The 20,829-nt window shown below is 31.1% G+C and overlaps 6 protein-coding genes and 1 long non-coding RNA gene across 10 annotated transcripts; 2 read left to right on the top strand and 5 right to left on the bottom strand.

Annotated features, from left to right (window-relative positions):
* Positions 1–89: 89 nt before the first annotated feature.
* On the bottom strand, positions 90–2,177 carry LOC128391941 (RING1 and YY1-binding protein B-like). Of its 2 annotated transcripts, none has more exons than XM_053351907.1 (3): positions 2,049–2,177; positions 1,055–1,715; positions 90–962 (listed from the first exon to the last, which is right to left on the bottom strand). In XM_053351907.1, the coding sequence occupies exons 2-3, from the start codon at positions 1,496–1,498 to the stop codon at positions 378–380; spliced, it is 1,029 nt and encodes a 342-aa protein (XP_053207882.1). In that variant the 5' UTR covers positions 1,499–1,715; positions 2,049–2,177; the 3' UTR covers positions 90–377. The 2 variants fall into 2 exon arrangements, with proteins under 2 accessions (XP_053207882.1, XP_053207889.1); XM_053351914.1 differs by lacking the exon at positions 2,049–2,177 and adding an exon at positions 1,908–2,040.
* A 545-nt stretch (positions 2,178–2,722) lies between these two features.
* Positions 2,723–5,041, top strand: LOC128391876 (Bardet-Biedl syndrome 1 protein homolog). Its single transcript, XM_053351834.1, has 5 exons — positions 2,723–3,646; positions 3,722–4,340; positions 4,420–4,553; positions 4,614–4,835; positions 4,903–5,041. Exons 1-5 carry the CDS (start codon positions 2,867–2,869, stop codon positions 4,981–4,983), a joined length of 1,836 nt encoding a protein of 611 aa, XP_053207809.1. The 5' UTR covers positions 2,723–2,866; the 3' UTR covers positions 4,984–5,041.
* A 22-nt stretch (positions 5,042–5,063) lies between these two features.
* LOC128391885 (uncharacterized) lies at positions 5,064–7,174 on the bottom strand. Its single transcript, XM_053351846.1, has 2 exons — positions 6,589–7,174; positions 5,064–6,500 (listed from the first exon to the last, which is right to left on the bottom strand). Exons 1-2 carry the CDS (start codon positions 7,065–7,067, stop codon positions 5,189–5,191), a joined length of 1,791 nt encoding a protein of 596 aa, XP_053207821.1. The 5' UTR covers positions 7,068–7,174; the 3' UTR covers positions 5,064–5,188.
* Positions 7,175–7,332: 158 nt separating this feature from the next.
* Positions 7,333–9,900, bottom strand: LOC128389751 (all trans-polyprenyl-diphosphate synthase PDSS2-like). Its single transcript, XM_053349387.1, has 3 exons — positions 9,703–9,900; positions 8,331–9,455; positions 7,333–8,259 (listed from the first exon to the last, which is right to left on the bottom strand). The coding sequence occupies exons 2-3, from the start codon at positions 8,609–8,611 to the stop codon at positions 7,386–7,388; spliced, it is 1,155 nt and encodes a 384-aa protein (XP_053205362.1). The 5' UTR covers positions 8,612–9,455; positions 9,703–9,900; the 3' UTR covers positions 7,333–7,385.
* A 2,935-nt stretch (positions 9,901–12,835) lies between these two features.
* On the top strand, positions 12,836–15,165 carry LOC128390408 (protoporphyrinogen oxidase-like). 2 transcript variants are annotated; one of them, XM_053350132.1, is made up of 5 exons: positions 12,836–12,975; positions 13,192–13,487; positions 13,594–14,532; positions 14,611–14,760; positions 14,828–15,165. In XM_053350132.1, the coding sequence occupies exons 2-5, from the start codon at positions 13,257–13,259 to the stop codon at positions 15,002–15,004; spliced, it is 1,497 nt and encodes a 498-aa protein (XP_053206107.1). In that variant the 5' UTR covers positions 12,836–12,975; positions 13,192–13,256; the 3' UTR covers positions 15,005–15,165. The 2 variants fall into 2 exon arrangements, with proteins under 2 accessions (XP_053206107.1, XP_053206098.1); XM_053350123.1 differs by having other exon boundaries at positions 12,921–13,078.
* LOC128390422 (uncharacterized) lies at positions 15,018–16,875 on the bottom strand. Of its 2 annotated transcripts, none has more exons than XR_008325623.1 (2): positions 16,516–16,875; positions 15,018–15,260 (listed from the first exon to the last, which is right to left on the bottom strand). It is a non-coding gene; the product is annotated as an uncharacterized LOC128390422 (long non-coding RNA). The 2 variants fall into 2 exon arrangements; XR_008325622.1 differs by lacking the exon at positions 16,516–16,875 and adding an exon at positions 15,509–16,499.
* Positions 16,876–19,292: 2,417 nt separating this feature from the next.
* LOC128390808 (transmembrane emp24 domain-containing protein 7-like) lies at positions 19,293–20,745 on the bottom strand. Its single transcript, XM_053350580.1, has 3 exons — positions 20,304–20,745; positions 19,864–20,109; positions 19,293–19,740 (listed from the first exon to the last, which is right to left on the bottom strand). The coding sequence occupies exons 1-3, from the start codon at positions 20,454–20,456 to the stop codon at positions 19,513–19,515; spliced, it is 627 nt and encodes a 208-aa protein (XP_053206555.1). The 5' UTR covers positions 20,457–20,745; the 3' UTR covers positions 19,293–19,512.
* Between the last annotated feature and the right edge of the window lie 84 nt (positions 20,746–20,829).

Genomic DNA, 20,829 nt, shown 5'->3' on the forward strand with positions numbered 1-20,829 from the left:
TGAGGTGTAATTAAAATGATTCTCGGGTTTGGGTTGAAACAAATCAAGTTAATTTAACAAGTTAATTTAGATGAAAACTGAAACTTCACTTGGATTTCCTCTTAATCATTGGAAATGAGAGAGCGATTAATAAATTGTAGAGCGAGAAGATGAAATTTAAAGCACAGAGAGAAAGGAAATTGGATAATTGTAATTGTAATTGTCCTTTTTTGGGTTATCCGTGTTTCCTTTTGAAGATTATCATTGCACGAGAAATTTACGCTTCCATTTTGTTTTTGATTAAATACTTTGGCAGTGATTAAGTGATTTGTTGTAGTCCATTCTGCTTTTGAAAGCTTTAATTGTTACAAGTGTTTTAATTGTTTAGGATTTTTTGTTTAATCTTTTTCCTTTGTACCAGTTGATTGACGCTGATTTGGTTTCTTGGTTGATGTTGTTGTTTTCAGCTTCTTTTTGGGTTGAAATTCAGTAATTATAACAGTTACATTGTTAACAGTTACTGCTTGAGCCAAGAAATTGGTTCTATCAATATTTTTCATTCTCATTAAAGATGATTTATTATTTAATTTAACCAAATTTTCCCGAGATTTAGTTAATTTGGACGAATGGTTATTGGCAGTTGAAAGAGATGATGATGAGCCATTGGGAGATGATGATGAGGAATTGTGATTATTGGACTTAATGGTTGATTCATTTTGAGAATGTTGGTTAGAATTTACACTTGGACCAGGTTCTTCTAAATTATCACTAGATTGTTTACCAGAATTCTTTATGCCAGAGCCTTTACCACCTTTGACCCGAGTCTCTTTTCCTTCTTTCACCTCATCTTTGGACTCACGGACCTTTGATTCTTTCCCATGGTGTTGACCTTTCCTCTCAATCAACTGATCATCTAAACTTTCCTTACATGAGGTTTTACCTTCTTTATGGTCTTTGGACTTTGATTCCTTTGTTTCGGCAACCTAAACATAGATTAAGAAAAATATAAGAAGAAAATATAAATTATCACATATTAGTTGATTACTTTCCAAATCAAACTACAAATAGAATTTACTTTATCAGAACTATCTCTTGAGTTGAAATCACTCGAATCTCTTGTATCACTGGTGGCAAATTGTTGGTGTTTAGATGATTTAAGAAGTTTCTGATGAATTTGAATCTGTTGTTTCTTCACTTTCTGTGCAACCAAATCGTGATTGTATCTTGGTTTTCTGGTGCTGGTTCCTTTACAAACATCGCACATTAAACACTTAAAAGTCTCTTGTGAATTACGATAAGTACACACTGAACATTCCCATGTATTTTCATCTTCAATTACTAAATCACCATCATCACCACCACCGCCAACATCCCCACTGTTACCATTGTTATTGGAAGTACCAACAGTCGTAATGTTATTGTTACCATTGGTTTTCCCATTGGTATTGTGACTCTTTTTGATTGGTGATTTTCCAGTTAACTTTTTGGTACGAGTTGAGGTTCTTTCACTTTTATCCATGGTAATTAGAACGAGGTTTTCGGGTGAATGGCGGGTGTTGAATAGAGAGATCAAGATGAACCTTCAAAAAAGCGGTTACTCTATATACGAAAATAGAAAAGAGAAAAAAAAATTTTTCTTTTTCTATTCCTTTTCCTTTCTCGTAATCGGTTCCACTGAATGTTTGAAGAAAAGATTATCATGCAGATTATATTATTTTGGAAAGTTTCACCCAATTCTGGAAAAATAAAAGAACAAAACAATTAGAAATTCATGTTTAGATTAATCAAAATGATTCTTAAAATCATAACAACACAAAAGTCAACAAATTGTCAACAAAACTGAAGGTACACTTTTCTAGAGATGGAGAGAGAGACAGAGATCAAGTAAACTGGTATGGAAATGTTTCCATGGAATTAATTAAATGTACCTGATATGAGAGATAATTGTCATCTATCAAATTCACCAGACAATTAGAATTAAAGCAGAAATTAAGGTCATGAAGCCTGCGTGAGTTACTTGGAGAAAGGAACGAGAATGAAAATAAAATTAGAAAAGGAAATCAACTTACCGATAGAAAACACAATCGATTGGAATTTGTAACCAAACAATCAACAAAATTCACATGGAAATCAAGTTAATAGTGGAAAGAATATAACATAAGAAATTAATTTCCAATAGAAAAGAAGAAGTTAAAAGTGAGAAGTGAGAAGAATAAGAAAAGTGATGAGGATAAATAGAGAAGAACAGAAAAAGATCAATGAACTTGTTTTCTCTTCTCTTTTCTATCTGTTCTCCTTTTCCATCTACAGTTTTTGGGAGAAAAAAGCAAATCATTTCTTTCTCTCTGATTATTTGCGAATGCGTGTTCACCGAAGAAGTAATTTACTAGAGACTGTACTTGGAAAAAGAGGAAACTCTGACAGAGAGAAAGAGAAGAAGGAAAATAGTCACAATTCTGTCGAATTGGTGAAAACCTATGGATCATATTCTCGACATCAAATGACAAAAAACGCGAAAATTTTCCGAAAATCGACTGAACAATTTAAGAAAATTAACAATTCGATGAGAATTAAATCTAATTTCAATGTTTACAAATCGCGAAACAATTATGACAATCAAAGAGAAACTTGAGTCCAATCGATAATTTATATTTAACGAAATTACGATTTCGACCACTAATTAAATTCTAAATCTTATTGATTAAGATTTGGATATGAGAAAAGTGTACATAAGATAATTAAAGATATTGATCAAGTGTTGATTAGCTAATTGTGATCGTAATTAGATTTTCATCTCCATGGTTACGATGAAAATAAACATTACCGATAACAAATCAACTCGAAGATTGGAAAAAAACAAATTTACTCTTTAAATTGTTTAACTAAGATGGATTCAGATGATCAAACAATCAGTGGATTGTTAGACGATCAATTAACCCTTGATGATAGTCAATCAAACAATGGCGGTGATAAGTCAACAATTAAACCAGAAATTAAGTCGAAATGGTTGATCGCTTATAACGACAATTTATGTTCGTTGTACACTTTGACCTCTTGTATTTGTTTCGTTGATTTAAATGGTGACGGAGATCAGAAATTAGTGATCGCTGACCTTGGAAACGGGATTCAAGGAATGAAGTTAAATGTCTACAAGGGAACATTCATTTTGTCCCAATTAACGCTAATCGATTGTCCATCGGGTGTGGTCAGTTTCTATATGGACTCAAGTTCACCTCGAATCCCGGCGATCGGGGTCGCTTCGGGTTCTTATTTGTACATTTACAAGAATCTAAAGCCGTTCTATAAGTTTGGCCTTCCAAGCCTCGAGATTAATTCAACGGAACAAGAAGCCTGGAAACAATTAACTGATGATAAAATTGATGGAACACAATTAAAGGTTTTACTTGAAAATTTAAAGGTCGAAATTGGTGAATCGGGTCTTACCGCTCGATCTCAGTGTTTACTTGATCTCAACGATTCCAGTTCAATTGAGGATTTTATCGGCCGATATAAAGATCAACCGTTAAAAAGGTCAACAGTTATCACTTGTATTGCGACAATTAAGAAGACAGTTGATGAAGATAATAATCTTAATTGTCTAATCATCGGCACAGAGAATAAAGATATTCTCATAATCGAACCTGATGCATTTACGATTCTAACATCGGTAAATTAGATTTCGAATTCATTTTTAGCAATTTACTAATTTTTTCGATCTTTTTATTACTTTTTCTCGCCGAAGGTTCAACTTCCCTCGATTCCAGTTTTTCTTGAAATCAGTGGACTTTTCAACGTTGAATATCGGGTAATTGTCTCATGTCGAGATGCTTGTATTTATACAATTAAGAGAGGATTTAAAACAGGTCGACTTTGTGTTCAACTTAATTCTCAACCCGTTGGCTTGATCCGTCACAATAATAACATAATTGTGGGCACGATGGATCAGTGTTTAGCCTGTTACACGATTAACGGTAATTGTGTCTGGAAGATTAATCAATCCGCTGGAATTACTTGTTTAGCAGCAATTGAGATTGAAATACTTGGTTTAACCTTAATTGCTGTGGCATTGGAATCACGGGTTATCGTTTTTTACAATGGGAAATCAAAAGTGGACCTAATCGAGACGGACAATGTGATAACTTCAATGAAATTTGGTCGTTACGGTCGTGAGGATAATACTTTGGTTATGGTCTCACGATCAGGGTCATTGTCAATTCGTATACTCAAACGAACGGCAAAATTTACTTTAATTGACAATGATTACAATTCAACCAACTCGAGGTCAACAATTAAAATGAACATTCCCAAAAAGACGAAGCTATTTGTTGAACAATCAGTTCGAGAACGCGAAGAAGCGATTGGTAAAAACAATAAGAAGAAACAAAACCCAAACAATTAACTAATTTTATTGAATTTTTTTTTCTCTTCTTAATTGCTTAGCGATTCATCGGATCTTTCAACAAGATTTGTATCGATTACGATTAACTGTCGCTCGAGCTTATGTTAAAGCGATCGCTTCGTCTTTAAATCCAATGTCAACCAATACAATTGATCCGTTAAAATTATCGGCCCAAGTGAGTTAATTACTAATAATGTTTACAATTACAATTGTTGATTACCATTTATTCAAATAGGTTCATGGACTTGGACCGATATTCAAGTTAATTTTGGAAATTCAAAACACTTCACTTGATCAACCTTCCAACAATTTAAATCTATTTTTCTATTGCGATGTTAAAATTTACCGAATCAATCGTAACGTCATCCCGATTCCTTATTTAAAACCTGGTTACCTTTATACCTTTGCCACTAAGGTTGAATCAATTAACGAACTAAATTTATCTGATTTCATTAAGGTAAACAGAGAAAAAGTTAATCATCATTTGATAAAACTTTCTATTAATTGTTATTGTTATTTTTTAGATTCATGTGGTTAGAGATGGAGAGTGTATCCCAATCATCACTGCGATCATCAATATGCCTTCGAGTGAAACACCAATTTAAATCATCGGGTTAATTACCTAAATCATTGTAATGTGATCAACAGATGAACACACAAATTAAAATGTTTAGTGTTGAAACAATTTGTTTGGTGACAATTTTATAATTGTGGGTAAACAAATTTGTCTAAATCTATATTACATTAAATGTCTCAGATTAGTAACTTTCGAGTAGAAATGATTAATTAATTTACAACCTTTCGAATCAGTTAATTCTTATTTTCAATGTCCTTTAAATTTTGCAAATCTTCCGCAATTTCCTGTCGACGTAAACCTTTAATGTCCTCATCTTGTATGCGTAAACTTGAATGTTCAGTTATCGGTAGAGCCCATTTACTGTCTCTATGGGGTGTTTTGGGTCCTTTCATCCAAGGGTATCGACTTGGGTAACGGAGAGCTGTCGCAAAAGGCCAAATAGGATAATCGAGATCTTCGTTATTGTTGAGCGGTTTGATGGCTGAAACATTACGAAGATGCCGCCAACGTCCAAGTTTATTTCTCTTCTTCCAAACTGTGGTCCACATCCAAGATGGAATAGCAAATCTATCTGAATTACCTGGAACTCTTTCTTGAATATTAGGTGGTAATTTAGAAGGTTGAATAATATTCTTATAATCAAATGGGTCAATTTCTTTTAATCTTTCCAGAAGCGCTTCTTGAGCCATCTCTTTGGGGTCACGATAAGCGTCAAGGTAAATATTGAAAGCAGACGAAACCGGGAAATAAGATTGTTTAGCTAATTGTTCCTTAGGTTGAATATATTCAAAAGTTGGTTCTCTCATGTTTAAAATGTTATAGAAAATATCTCGACATGATTCATCCCAGGACGATTGAAACCAAGACAAACCAACGGGAATAAAACCTTTATCAACCAGCCCATTGATACTTAGAATACGTTTACTTAGATTGACATCGGTAATTTCAGGTAAACTTATTTCCTCCTTTGATTGTAGTAAAAGGAAAACGTAACGATGATAACCAAATCCTTTGAATGCATAGGGAGGGATAAACGAGATGATTTCTTTATGTGAGGTTGTCCCATCGGGTTTACCTTTAATATTAGAGACTAACCAATGACAAACAGGATCAGATTTACCAAATTGTGAATCCAAATTGAGAAGTGCTAATGTGTAGAAATTTTTCTCATCACCAATCAATTTAATTCCATTTGGTGTGATCTTTTGATACTCTTCAAATGGTTTAACTTTACCACTTAAAAGACTGGCATCGATTATTATGTCTGGCTTTTCTTTGGTGAAAAAAGGTTTAATATGATTTCCTTTGTAAACTGGTGAGACTGTCAATTCGTCCGATTTAGCATCAGCATCCACCGTAAATTCAATGTTCATTGGTACAATAGGTAGAAAATATTTCTGCTCTAATAAAGCTGGTGGGTCGATTTTCCTAGAACCAGGACTGTGTTTGACTAGTTCTTCTTCAGTCCATTCTCGCTCCATTTGTGGCCAGTGGTCAGTTTTCTTATGAGGGACAGTTTTATCAGGTTTTCGTTCCAAATGATTACTAGAAAATATTGTAAAGGGAATAGAAAAAAATTGAGTAAAGTAAAATTTCAAATTCTCAAAATAAAACAGAAAAATGAGAAACAAACCTAAATAGATGTTCATAAATAGCATAATGATGAGCCAAGTCAACAGTTGAATTAATACCTTGAGCACTTCGAGAGTAATGATAATTTAATGTATCATGAGAAAAGGGTAGACCAATTTTTTGAGTTTCCAAAATTTCCAACAGTTCATCTTCATTCAATTTATCAAGAGGTATCGTTGAATTGACCTTAGCGGTGGCTTGTCTCCTTTCACGTCGAGATGGACCTTCAATTGTAGGTAAATCATAGCCTAATTTAACCAAATAAATTCCCTTCTCATTAAGCTCCTTCTGTTTAAGAATTACCTCCAATGAAGGATAAAAAATTTGATGAGATTTAAAATAATTTGGTGGAAAAGGTAAACCCGGATTCTTATACCAATAACGTAATCCTCTGATCGGGTGAGTAAAAAAGACGACATCTTTACAAGAGGTCAATTGTTTAACAGAATACGATCCACATGAACCCAATCGTGGAAACATTTCAACAATTAACTCACAAAATTGCGAAAAACAGTAGTAAAAATTAACAACAATTAAACAGAAAGAAAAACAAAATCACATTTCTAAATAAAGGTAAACATTTCCAATCGAAAAATAGCCAAATAAGCTATTCTCACATCAATTTATCGAAGAATAGAAGCTTTTTTTTTTTTTAATTGTGTTAACAATTTACTTTGAATTGTAACAATTAAATCAATTTTTTTAGAGAATTTATTCTTTGTTGTTGTTTTTTATAAATTGATTGAGAAAATTTTCTGAGGTATTTTGAGTAAATCGACTGTTTAATTTGATTAGAATTTATAAAATCACCAATGTAGATAAAATGTTTTCTAAACTTTTAATTGTTTCGTTAATTGGTAAACTTTCAAGTAATTGTAGAGCTTTAATTGTGTGAGAATTTTTCATGTCCCGAGTTAAATCAATCGCTGAACTTGATCTAATTGCTTCGTAAAGTTTTCTTTGGTTAATTGTTCCTCCAATTGTTTTAAAGTTTTCATAATCATCTTGTGTTGATGAGAAATACATTAAAACTGGAGCTGAATGAATTGGATAAAATTGATTGTGATTAAATTGATTAGTGAGAAAAAGTTTCATCTCATCAGCTGATTGTAAAGCTAATGCAAAATTTAAACCAAATTGATAAACTTTACGTTGAATTATCAAATTATGATTACCAAGAACAGCAACTGATTGACAAGCATTAGCTAATAATGAACCATTCAAACGGAAATTAATTGATGTCCAATAATCAATCAATGAATGAACATCTTTCAAACAATTTATTGATTCAGTTGTAACGATAAATTGTCCTTCCACTAAATCAGATAAACTTTTTGCCATAAGTTCAACAACTTTGGTGTCTCTTAATTCACCAAGTCCTTTCCATACATTGGCTAATAAGTAATCACCAGATAAGATTGAAACTGAATTACCAATTGATTGATTGTTGATCAGTTGATCACAATTAACCTTTGAATTAAGGTTAATTACTCCTTTGTGAATTTGGTGAGCTGAGTAAATCATTTCAGTCATTTCCGCCAATGAATATTGTCTTTGGACTAATTTGGATTCTGTTAAATTGTTATAACATTTGATTCCAATCGCTTTAGCAATTAACAAGACAATTAATCCTCGAATCCCAATTGAATTGTTTCCATTCAATACTAATCTCCTAAATTGTTGTTAGGTAAATTGTAAATTATCATGAAGACAATTGAATCAATCAAATTATTTTATACTTACTTTGCATCCTCTTGAATTGGATGATTAAAATCAGCTAATTGATTTAATTGTTGAACGATTTTGAAAATTTCTTGATTTGATAAACACTTTGAGTTGAAATTTGTTGACGAGTAATTAATTAATTGTTTACTTTCACTAATCACTTTATCCCAATTACAATTAAAAGATGACAAACTTGGGATTGATGTTGTTAATACATTATTAGCTGAGTTAATTGAAATTGTTGATGATAATCTAGTTAATTGCTGGATAAATTTCACCTTCAATTTAAAATTCATCATAATAATTAAACCAAAGATTAATTGTATTGAAGATTCAATTTGGTAATTAAGGTAAAGATGATTAGATAATCTCTTAAATCATATAAATTAACTAAAGATTAACAATTAAGTGATCATTGGACAACTTGATTAAGACCAAGAAATTTTATCAACTAACCAAATGTTAATTGTTGTCGACTTGATTTGGTTAAAATTTGGATACAGTCAATGATTAAATGGTCGGTTCAATTAATCACAATTATTAATCCTGTTTCAAATGACAAGTGAAAAGCAAATAATTTAATTCAACACAATTAGAGCAGATTCAGTGCAATCAACTAATTGTTGTCAACTCAAAGAGAAACAAATTGATTTTGTCAACAATTAAAATTTTTCAAGACGAAAAGACAAATTTTATTCAATATAAAAGTTTAACATTTAATTTTAGTTAATTTGTTGATTAATTTTGTAAACATTGAGCTTTCTAATTGTTTAGGAATATGATATGTATGAGATTTATAAGTTAATTGTTTTGTATATATAAAAGTTTTAATCATTGATTGAGATTAATTTAGTTCTTAGAAGCTGAGATGATCTTATAAACTAAAGGTACTTTGTTTGAAGCAGCGGCAGCGCGTCGGGAATCATCCCCACCGCCGAGACCTTCACCAGCACCACCCTCGAATGAAGCACCGGCCTCACCACCTTCGGCACCATCGAATGACCCACTCATACCGCCCGAAAATCCCGCTTCCGAGTCACCGAAACCTCCCATGTCTGGACCTCCGCCAACATCACCATCGAAATCACCAGAATCATAATCTTGAGCTGAGACAATTGTAGCAATTAAGGTAACACAGAGGATCTAATTAAATTGCAATCAAGAGAGAAAAAAAAAATAAAAGAAAACACAATTAGTTACACAATTAACTTTCCATTTGATTTGTAAATTCCCCACAATCGATTGTGATCAATCAAGACACTTTCGTTAACATAATCAATTGAAGTGACGAACACAATTGTAATTTCTTTGATTTAATCCAATACAATTTGCTAATTGTTCACATACACATACACAAACTATTGATTGTTACATAAGAAAATTTCCTTACCAATTTGAATGAAACCATTTTGTTGTTGATTTTGTTTGATTTGTTGATTGTTTCAAGTTGATTGTTGAAGTACTGAAAGTTTTGTGGTAACAATATTTACCGATGTGATTGATTTTATATTAAATTTTGTTGTTAATTTACTCTATCAGTTTAATTGTTTTTGTGGCAAACAAATTGTTTGAAAAATTAACTAACACCCAAAATTATTAAAATGATTAACCTATTGATTAGATTAACTGTTAAAAAAAACGTTAATTGTCAGGTTATGATAATAATAATGAACGTTAATCATTTGAAGCCAAAGTAAAAGGTAAAAGCTTAATTATCATTTAACTAAATAATCAAAATTAACTAAATTCATTTGTTAAGTGGAGTCAAAGTTTAGAGTAAAAGTTTAATCACAATTTACAACAATTAACTAACTACGATAACCAACAGTTAACGTGATTATTTGTTTGGAACGAGAAAAAGTTTTTTCTAATCGTTTTCGTTAAATAATTTCACTAATTAACAATCATCATCGTCATAATTAATCAATGATAAATTGTCCTTGATTATCTTGATAATCATTTCCCGTTAGTTAATCAAAATTTTTGCGTTTTATTTAAATTTTGATTTAATTGTCTCTCTCTCTCTCTCTCTTTGATTCCCTCTAATTATTGATTCAATTTTTGTCTATTTCTAATTTCTTAACAACAATTTACTAATTGTAAATCAAATATTGTAATTTAAACCGATTGGGTGACAGACAAATAAATTAAATGATAAACAATTGAACCATGATAATCATCATAATTTATTTTAATTGATAAGGTCGAGAGGGAAAAAAGTTAATCAGAGTGAAACATTCAAACCTATTAGTTGATTGTTATTAATTTAGATTGTTAGACTTATTTGATTTCCCTGCAATTAAATGATTAGAATCACTTTAAAAAGTTTTCTTCCTTTCGATTTGATAGTAAATCAATTTTACGATTTACCAAACTGATTTAAAACTAATCACAAACTAATTGTGATCTCTTTTTGTTTTCACTTCAATCGATTATATTTAAAAGCGACAATTAATCAACTGACAATCAAATTTATTTTCTAAATTGTATTAACCTTTTCTAATTGTTTTTCTTTTATTGGAAATTCACTCCTTCTATTGAAATTACTTTTTAATTGTTCCATAAGAATGGAAATTAAATTCAATTAAATTGACTAATTTTCTCTGGAAATAAGAGAGAATCGGCTATTTACAGAGCAAATTTTTGTTCTTTTTCTTGTTTTTGTTTACATTTGAATTTGAAGTTCTTTTTGTTTAATTGTCTCTGTCACAATTACTTTTGTATTTCTTTTGTTATTTTCTAATTTTTTGGTAATTTGATTGTGACAATTTAAGTTGATTGTGTTCTCTCAGTGTGTTGGTTAGTTTTCTTCAAAATGTCTGTCAATTCATTTGGTGGTCAATCAACTAAAGACTTTTTATTGGATCGCTTTTTGAGTTATGGCTTAGGTATTGGGGCGATTTTTCAATTTGCTTGTATTCTTGCGGTTATATTTTTTAGCTCCAGTGGTTCAAATGGTAAATCTGGTTCTGATTTTAGTACAGAGGATGATGATGGTCGTGGTGGTGGTGGCGGTGGTACTCATTCTCACACTGGTCATCATTGTCAACCAACATCTAAACATAATCATGGTCATGGTCGAAGGAATCGTCATGAGAAAAAGAAAAGGAAATAATTGATTATCATAGATTTTATTCTATGGGTAAATTTTCTAACTTCATTTCTATTCTATTCTAAGACATGACTGTGTTCGTGAAGTTCCAGCATTCCTATAGCTCACCATTGGAGAGGATTCAATTTCTAATTTTGATTATTGCTGACCCAAAATGAATAAAGGGTTTTACTACCAATAACAATAATTACCAAAGTATTAAATCAAATTGAGCTCCTCTCTCTCTCTCTTTCTCATCGATGTCTAAATTCTGGTCAACAAATTGTCTCTTGAACACTTTTGCAATAATTGGTATCGTAAACGAGATTGGATTGTTTTCCTTTTAAATCTTTGTGAATAACTAATTAACTTCATCTTCTGATGTTTCTAAATTGGATTAATGTTAACCAGAAGCTCGAGAAATTCATTAAATGGCAATGCAATCAAGAAACAAATAACATAACAAAAGTTACTTGTTTATTTCAAAATTTCCCTTATTTGTTATGGTCACTTAATCTCATTTACCTGGTCCATTATTTTTGGCACTTATACTCAATCCTCTTCGTTTCTGAGTTAATCATCTTTATTTTCTTTCTCTATTTTTATTGATCAACTGAGAAAATGTTCTCACTTCTCTATTTAAGCCAAACTATTAATGGAAATTAACAAAGAGTGGCCTTTGCTGATTACATTACTGATCGACTTGGACCTCATATCGTGGCTCTTAAATTACCGTCAACATGATTGAAGCTTTTAATTATCAACAATTTACTGAGAATATTGGAAAATTAAAAAGAAATACCCATTCCTTGTATTTGGAGATTCTAAATTTGGTGACACTGGGCGATCTAATTTATAATTGTTTGCTGATAGCAAATTTAAATCAATGATTTAATCAACCTTCATGTTACCAGTTCTGATTCAATTGAGGATTCAAAGAGAAGATTCAATTCCAATGGTGATCTGAGAGGCTGTTAATTAATCCCAATAATGTCAATCAGAGGGAATCTTGTACATCGAACTGAAAATGATCCTGGTTTCATTCACAATATCGATGTTAATTGTGGTGATCATGAACAACAATACGAAGTAGTAATCAACCATCAAGTTGAAATTATAATTGTCGAGAGTGGAATCTTGAAATCGGAAGATCCATTAGCTAAACTGCTTGAATTTAAACATCGAGGATTCAAAAGTTACCTTAAGAAAATTAATTCACACAATTAATCTTGAACATCTCAAAATGAAAATCATTCAATTGATTCAATCATTTACTTTTCTTTTACAACTTAAAATGATTAACCTCAACCTGAGACACGACAACTAATTAAAACCCGAAAAATTTTCAATATATTCTAACAATTTATCCTAATCTTAATTTCCAAGTCATAGCAATTAAAGTTTACCAAAATACTTTAATTGTTGCAACAATTTAGAAAAACTAATCAGCTGTATGTTTAGACTTTTATTCTCACAGCAAAATGTTTTTCTCTTCCAAATGTTTTCAATTTAATTTCTCATTTTACTTGCTAATCGTTTCGCTTTGATTAACTTTAACCATCGAAATTAAAAGTATGTTTTAATTGTTCGGTAACACAATTTTCTATTCATTAACCTTCTTTGGCTGATTAATTGTCTTTAATTTAGTAAATGTGATCATGTTGCCGGTTCTATGGTAACTTATTCATTCTGATTTTTGTCTACTTTTTCTCAGCTGATTTTTAATTTTCTTTCATCTAATTGTGAATTTTTCTTTTATTTTTTTCTCTTAATTTCCTTAATCACTAGAGTTTATCGTCTGCTTTCGAGAAAATCATTGAGATTTTGAACTTGGACCCTGTGAATTTGTGGCGATGAAAAAAATAGCAATTCTCGGCGGTGGTGTTTCTGGTCTATCATGTGCTCACTATTTGGCTAAATTAGGTAAATCACTTGGTAGATCTGATCGGATTATCTTAATTGAAGCTTCTAATTCAGTTGGTGGTTGGTTAAAGTCTCAACAATTTGACGACGGAGTGATCCATGAATTAGGGCCTAAGAGTATCCGAGCATCCGGATTACCTGCTTTCAATACTCTTCTATTGGTTAGTTGAATGAATAAAATTTTCCAAAAAAGAATCTAATTTATTTTCATTGATATAGAATAGAATTTGATTTTAATTCTTAATTTCTTCTCTTTTCCTCAATCAGGCTGAAGAAATTAAACTAACACCAGATATAATTAAAGTGAAGAGTGGTGATCCAGCGGCTAAGAAAAGACTAATCTGTGTTAACAATCAACTCTACACTTTACCAAATAGTTTGAAGAGTTTAATTTTTAATTGTCCGCCATTTACCAAACCGTTAATTTCATCAATGTACAAAGATTTCAAATCACCTCGATTAACACTGGATCCAAATAATGGTGAAGATATTAGTGTCCATGACTTTATGGTTTCCCGTTTCGGTGAAGAAGTAGCCAAATATTTATTTGATCCAATGTGTCGGGGAATCGCCGCAGGGGATAGTAAGAAATTGTCACTTAAATCAATGTTTCCACCAATTTATCGGGCTGAAAGGTCAAAAGGATCGGTAATTAAGGGAATGCTCTCTCCGAATAAAGAAACTCCATCGACAATTAACTCTGAAATTAGTTCAAGTTCACTTTTAAATCAAGTTAAAAGTGAAAAATGGAGTATCTGGTCTTTAAAGAATGGACTTGAACAATTACCAGCAACAATTTATTCTAATCTAATTAAACATTCTACAAGTGCCAATGTCGAAGTTCATTTAGGTCATCAAGTTGACCATATAATGTTCAAAGACGATGGAAGTGCCGTTCTACATGTTTCTAATTGCAATTCGATTAAGCCAATCTCCGTTGATCACATTTTCTCCGCTCTTCCAGCCAACAATTTAGCTAAATGTATCTCCGCCAAAGGTTATCCAATTATCCACAACAATTTAAAATCAATTAAATCAGTTACAGTTGCAGTAGTTAACCTTGAATATTCCGGAACAATTATACCAAGAGACATGGGATTTGGATTCTTAACTCCTTCTTATAGTAATTCACCAATATTAGGAATCGTTTTTGATTCTTGTTGCTTTAGAGATCATGATGGTGATAAAGATATAACTCGATTAACGGTAAGTTTCAATGTTTAATTGTTTGTTTCCAATTTGATTGATTAACGTGTTTCTCTTTTCCAAATGATGGTAATCAAGGTTATGATGGGTGGCGAATGGTTTGATGATCAATTTGGTGACCCAGTGAATGTTGACCATCAATTAATGTTGAAAATTGCTCAAGATTCTGTTAGAAATCATCTCAATATTAATGTTAATCCAGTGAGAACTATTGTTAATATTCATAAGGTGAGTTAATCTTTTTCGATTGTGTTAATTGTAAATAATTTACCGTTTTTTCTTTCTTCCCATTTAGGAATGTATTCCACAATATTATGTTGGACATAGTTCCAAGGTAGAAACAATTAGAAGTGAAATTGAAAAGCATCAATTGAATCTCGAATTAATTGGAAACTCATTTGGTGGATTAGGTGTAAATGACAGTATCTATGATGCCCGACAGAAAGCATATCGTTTTTATAACAATAAATAGAGACAATTACATATATTTTTTAATTGCTCTTTTAATTTGATTTAGTTTTTTTGTTGTTTCATTTCTTTTCCTTCCTTGGACAATTAGTTTGGTATTCCCATGTATCATCAAAGCTTCAGGTTTCAGGTTTTGCCTCCAAAATAAAAGATTAGATTGAATAACATTAGTTTGTTGGTTGATTTAATTGAGAAATTGAATAATTTTCCCTCCTTTTCAATGGATACAAAATCATGGAACATGAGAGTCGATTGTTTGTCTGGAAAATAGATAAAAAAGCGTTTAATTAGTTGAATAGGAAAAACAATTTAAAGGATAAACAGTAAACGAGAAAATCAAGTTTCATGTATCAATTAAAAGTAATTAAGAGAAAGTGAATTGGTGATCAGAATAATGTAAGTGTATTGAAATGTGAATAGAATACAAAATGAGTAACATTTTATGAGTAAAATGTTTCCTTATTTACGGAATCATTTCTAATTAGTTCATGTGATGACTAATTCTCACCTGATGAAAATTCAGAAATAAAAGACAGAATTTGACAGAAGAAAAAGTTAATACTAAGCTCACTCTCTGTGCTTCGCGCCTTTCGCATCTCAAGAAAAAGGGTAGAGAGAGAGATGAGAAGAAATGAAGAATTTACTTTTATAATTGTTTACGATTACAATTAAAAGAATGTTTTTTGGTAAACAAGAAATAATCCAATGGTAAATGAGCACAATAAAAGTGGATTGCATTTTATCAAAATCATCAAAGCTGGCTGTGATATGGATTTACTTTCAATAAACATTTCACAACCTCTTTGATGACTCGGAGGAATGCTATTAATTAATTCAATTCACTTCTTCAATTGATTAATTCACATCATTTCACAATCCATGATCTGTTGTTCATTCACAAAATTATATTACATTAGATTTACTGGTTTAAGAAAATAAGAGAAAAGCACAACGTGATTATTACGATGATAGATTTTATGATGAAGATGAAGATGATGAGGATGAAGAGGATGTGGATGTGGATGATGATGATGATGATGATGATGGTAAAGGTGGAGAGAAGATGATTTTTATATTGTAAGATTGTTGATATTGTTTCAATTAATATTTACATTCACAATGATTGTTGTTGATTAATGTTTGAATTAGCGCCAAAGACAAAGTAGTGAGATGTTAATTACAATCCGTTACATCTCACTACCCATGTCTTTCACACTAACAGAACCAAACAATTTAAATTAACAATCAAATTTTTCATCAATCAAATTCTCCATCTTTTTTTAACAAACAATAAACAAATAATATAAGAACAAGAAAGCGAACAAATTATCATCAATTGATTCTATGGATCAATTAAATTGCTAAACGACCATTTTTTTTTGCACAATTTTCATCGTAACATTTTACAATCACTAAAATGATCACCATTAAAGAAAAGATGCTAAATTATAAATATAAATGGACATTAACTTAAAATATGAAAACCAAGTCAAAGTAAATAAGAGTAACACTCACAAGTAATAGACAGACAGACAGAACTCGAGAGAGAGACACAGAGAGAGACAGAAAACACGTAAAAACGACGCATACAACAACATGGGTGTAACTTATAGTGTAGATCAGAACTAACAGAAAATTGTTGAAGGAAAAATAAAAGTATAAGGGATGATGAGGATTATGAACAAAGACAGAAGATGAAGGAAAGAGAATAAAATGAAAGAGAGAGAAAAAAAGAGAGAGAGAGAGACAGGAAAGAGAAAAAGAGGGAGGAAGATGAAAGTAGAAAGACAAAAAGAAACACAAAATCTTAGATATAAGAGAAATAGAAAGAGGATGAAGATAGAATTTTTTTTTCTTCAAAGATGATGAAGAGAAAATAGAAAGAAAGATAAAACGAAATGAGAGAAAGAGAAAGAAAGATAATGATGATGTTGAATGTGTGGTGATCAAGATGAAAGAATGAAAAAGAGGAAGATGATGATGATGATGAATCAGAATTGAGAGATAAGATGGAGAACTAAAAATGCTGCTTATATTTAGTGTGTAACAGTATAAGTGATGAAGAGATGAAGAGAAAAAACAAAATGGAGATTGAAGAAGAAGAGAAGTAATGAAAATAATGAGAGAGAATAAATAAAAGAGATTGCGCATTATTTTCCCTCTTTCTTTTAATCATCTTTTTCTCTTTCATTTGATTAGAAAGACTTAAGACACAAATAAAAATACAGATTTTGTTTCTCCATCATCTCTCACCATTTTTCACCATCATCATCATCATCTCTCCTTTTCTTTCTCCATCTTGACTCTTAATGGTGATTCAACATCATTATCTTTCTTTTTCTTTTCTCTTTCTCTCATTTCGACTCTCTCTTTCTTTCTATTTTCTCTTCATCATCTTTGAAGAAAAAAAAATTCTATCTTCATCCTCTTTCTATTTCTCTTATATCTAAGATTTTGTGTTTCTTTTTGTCTTTCTACTTTCATCTTCCTCCCTCTTTTTCTCTTTCCTGTCTCTCTCTCTCTCTCTTTTTCTCTTTCATTTTATTCTCTTTCCTTCATCTTCTGTCTTTGTTCATAATCCTCATCATCCCTTATACTTTTATTTTTCCTTCAACAATTTTCTGTTAGTTCTGATCTACACTATACAGTTACACCCATGTTGTTGTATGCGTCGTTTTCTCTCTCTCTCTCTCTCTCTCTCTCTCTGTGTCTCTCTCTCTCGAGTTCTGTCTTTCTGTCTCTCTCTCTCGTTCTCTCTGTCTGTCTATTACTTGTGAGTGTTACTCTTATTTACTTTGACTTGGTTTTCATATTTTAAGTTAATGTCCATTTATATTTATAATTTAGCATCTTTTCTTTAATGGTGATCATTTTAGTGATTGTAAAATGTTACGATGAAAATGGCAATTGTTGATCCATAGAATCAATTGATGATAATTTGTTCGCTTTCTTGTTCTTATATTGTTTGTTAAAAAGATGGAGAATTTGATTGATGAAAAATTGATTGTTAATTTAAATTGTTTGGTTCTGTTAGTGTGAAGACATGGGTAGTGAGATGTAACGGATTAATTAACATCTCACTACTTTGTCTTTGGCGCTAATTCAAACATTAATCAACAACAATCATTGTGAATGTAAATATTAATTGAAACAATATCAACAATCTTACAATATAAAATCATCTTCTCACCTTTACCATCATCATCATCATCATCATCACATCCATCCTCTCATCCTCATCTTCATCTTCATCATAAAATCTATCATCGTAATATGTGCTTTTCTTATTTTCTTAAACCAGTAAATCTAATGTAATATAATTTTGTGAATGAACAACAGATCATGGATTGTGAAATGATGTGAATTAAAATTGAATTGAATTAATAGCATTCCTCCGAGTCATCAAAGAGGTTGTGAAATGTTTATTGAAAGTAAATCCATATCACAGCCAGCTTTGATGATTTTGATAAAATGCAATCCACTTTTATTGTGTTCATTTACCATTGGATTATCTTTATCATTATTTGTTTATCCAAAAATTTCTCTAAGAGAAATTGTAAACAATTAAAAGAGCAAATCTCTAGCTCATCACTATTTCTCTCTCTTTCTCTCTCTCTCTCTACCCCTTTGCCTGAGATGCGAAAGGCGCGAAGCATAGAGATAGATGTTTGCATCAACTTTTTCTTCTGTCAAATGCTCTTTCGATTCTCTTTCATTAATTTTCATTTTCAAAAATTTTCCAATTAGAATTAAGGTCATCAAAGAACATGATGATTTTCGTTTCAATTCTTTTTCCGAACTACTTAATCCATTTCCTTTGAATGGTTTTCTTTCACTCTCATTACCATTTGCGTGGAGTATTGATGATCCATTGATTTACATTTTCTTTTTTGCTTATAATTAATACAATTCTTTCTCTTTTCCTCTAGCAAACAGAATCAAAAACAATTCATTAAATTGGCCGTTTCCTGATCTATGAATCAATTTCATAAGAAGTAAATTTATAAAGTCAATCACCTTTACAAAGAATAACAAAAAGATTAATCTCAAGTTACAATTAAAACATGAAGAGTTTATATTCCCTGATTACCATGAATTAAACTGTTAGACGAATATAATTACAACTTGATTCGTTTAGCTGATCAATTCTGCTGAGATTTTGGAGCCAAAAAAGTGGAACCTGATTTATCTCACTCAGAACTATTTATCGCGCATTAACCTTTTTTTTCTCACACTTGATGGTTTCAGTTAATTGTTATTACAAATTGTGTTTATCAAATTGACAATTACAATTTCAATCGAAAGAGGTTGTGACAGATTTTATTTGAAACATAAATCCATTGATAAATCACAGCCAGCTTAAGATGATCCTTGTAGTTTATGGTTGGTTTTGTGTATGTGATAAAAATGCAAACGAGTAAATAATTAAATAAATTTGTGGCGAAATTACCAATAATTGATTTAATACCTTTTTGTTTCTCATATAATAATCTCAGCTTTTCGAGTTGGGTATTAAATTGTATTCCTAGTTTTTGTGTCGGTGAAAAAATTTTTCAATATCATCACTTGACCAATGCTAATTACGAAGACAAGAAAAGCTTCTGCAGATGACCAATAAGTAACACGATTTTTCAGATCTACGGCTCTCTTGCTTCCTTTAGCCTCATTAAGACGATAGTGAGTTTGAGCATCGATTATTGTGTTGAGACTGTTGTGAATATTTACAGTTGATGATTCCATCTGAAGAACATTGAAAAGAACCATGGAGAAAGAGAACAAAGAATAGAAAAGAAACAGAAGAATTAGTATCAAATGATAAAAATGTTCGAAATTAAAAGAAAACAGTTAAAATGATCGAATTACCTTTGTTAATGCAGTTTGATGTTCTCCAGTACCTGGAAGCGGAGGTTCCTCACCAACTTGGAAATCAAAATAAACTAATTTATGACTAAATGTTGAAAATTCATTGCTAAAACAGATTGTATACACTCCAGAGTGTTGAGGTGTCCACGTGAAAGTGTCAAACTGTTTTTTAACTCCTTGATAGAGAGTCTCATCTCTTGGTCCAGTTAACGTCATGTCAACATCATATTGTCCACCAGTAACAACCTGAAGACAAACGAAAAATAATAAAAGAAAAAGTATTTCAGATTAGATGTTTAAAGAGAAAACAATTATTTTCAAACGACCTACTTCCAAAGGTTGTATTAAAATAGAAATGGGAAATATTAACATTGGAAAAAGATACAAAAAGATGGAAGAAAATTGATAGAAAAACATAGAAAAATAGAACAGAAAGTTACCTGAAATTCAACGGTAGATTTAGTTCCTTGGGTAATGTCTTCATGGAAACATTGCTTAGCATTATCTGGTAATTCGAAGGTTAACTCAACCGCTTTGATGCATCTTAAATAGACACAAATTACAATAACTTGGAAAATATTACTAAGAAACATGGTGATGTGAACAAATACAATTAATTGTAACAATTAACTTATTACTGTACCAATCAAGATACACGTACACATTACAGACCAAGACACAAGAACCAACACTTTCAATTATCCGTTTCAGTATTTAGATCCAAATACTTTTAAAAGATAAAAGCAAAATTATTCTAACAAATTTTTCTCCAACAATCAAGAGACTAAATTAAATGGAGAACAAATAAGCAAGCAAACAGGACAAAGAACAATAATTAAATATTTAAATAAAGTGATGAAAACGAAAACACTTACAATTAAACTAAATTAAAAAAGAGACAATTAAAAAGCTTGAGATCTTATGATCTGTCGGTTATTAAATAACCGGACGAAAATTAACCAGATC

Source organism: Panonychus citri, unplaced genomic scaffold (assembly GCF_014898815.1).
Source record: "Panonychus citri isolate SS breed McGregor unplaced genomic scaffold, ASM1489881v1 Contig00011, whole genome shotgun sequence".
NCBI classification, from domain to species: Eukaryota; Metazoa; Arthropoda; class Arachnida; order Trombidiformes; family Tetranychidae; genus Panonychus; species Panonychus citri.

Excerpts from the sequence above, each read along its gene's own strand:
- LOC128391941 (XM_053351907.1), bottom strand. The coding sequence starts at position 1,498 with ATGGATAAAAGTGAAAGAACCTCAACTCGTACCAAAAAGTTAACTGGA. Across the intron at positions 963-1,054 it reads CAAGAGATAGTTCTGATAAA|GTTGCCGAAACAAAGGAATC; the intron begins GTAAATTCTATT and ends ATCTATGTTTAG.
- LOC128391876 (XM_053351834.1), top strand. The coding sequence starts at position 2,867 with ATGGATTCAGATGATCAAACAATCAGTGGATTGTTAGACGATCAATTA. Across the intron at positions 4,341-4,419 it reads AGAACGCGAAGAAGCGATTG|CGATTCATCGGATCTTTCAA; the intron begins GTAAAAACAATA and ends TTAATTGCTTAG. Across the intron at positions 4,836-4,902 it reads ATTTATCTGATTTCATTAAG|ATTCATGTGGTTAGAGATGG; the intron begins GTAAACAGAGAA and ends GTTATTTTTTAG.
- LOC128391885 (XM_053351846.1), bottom strand. The coding sequence starts at position 7,067 with ATGTTTCCACGATTGGGTTCATGTGGATCGTATTCTGTTAAACAATTG. Across the intron at positions 6,501-6,588 it reads ATTTATGAACATCTATTTAG|TAATCATTTGGAACGAAAAC; the intron begins GTTTGTTTCTCA and ends AATATTTTCTAG.
- LOC128389751 (XM_053349387.1), bottom strand. The coding sequence starts at position 8,611 with ATGATGAATTTTAAATTGAAGGTGAAATTTATCCAGCAATTAACTAGA. Across the intron at positions 8,260-8,330 it reads CCAATTCAAGAGGATGCAAA|GAGATTAGTATTGAATGGAA; the intron begins GTAAGTATAAAA and ends ACAACAATTTAG.
- LOC128390408 (XM_053350132.1), top strand. The coding sequence starts at position 13,257 with ATGAAAAAAATAGCAATTCTCGGCGGTGGTGTTTCTGGTCTATCATGT. Across the intron at positions 13,488-13,593 it reads CTTTCAATACTCTTCTATTG|GCTGAAGAAATTAAACTAAC; the intron begins GTTAGTTGAATG and ends TTCCTCAATCAG. Across the intron at positions 14,761-14,827 it reads CTATTGTTAATATTCATAAG|GAATGTATTCCACAATATTA; the intron begins GTGAGTTAATCT and ends CTTCCCATTTAG.
- LOC128390808 (XM_053350580.1), bottom strand. The coding sequence starts at position 20,456 with ATGTTTCTTAGTAATATTTTCCAAGTTATTGTAATTTGTGTCTATTTA. Across the intron at positions 20,110-20,303 it reads AATCTACCGTTGAATTTCAG|GTTGTTACTGGTGGACAATA; the intron begins GTAACTTTCTGT and ends GTTTGTCTTCAG. Across the intron at positions 19,741-19,863 it reads ATCAAACTGCATTAACAAAG|ATGGAATCATCAACTGTAAA; the intron begins GTAATTCGATCA and ends AATGTTCTTCAG.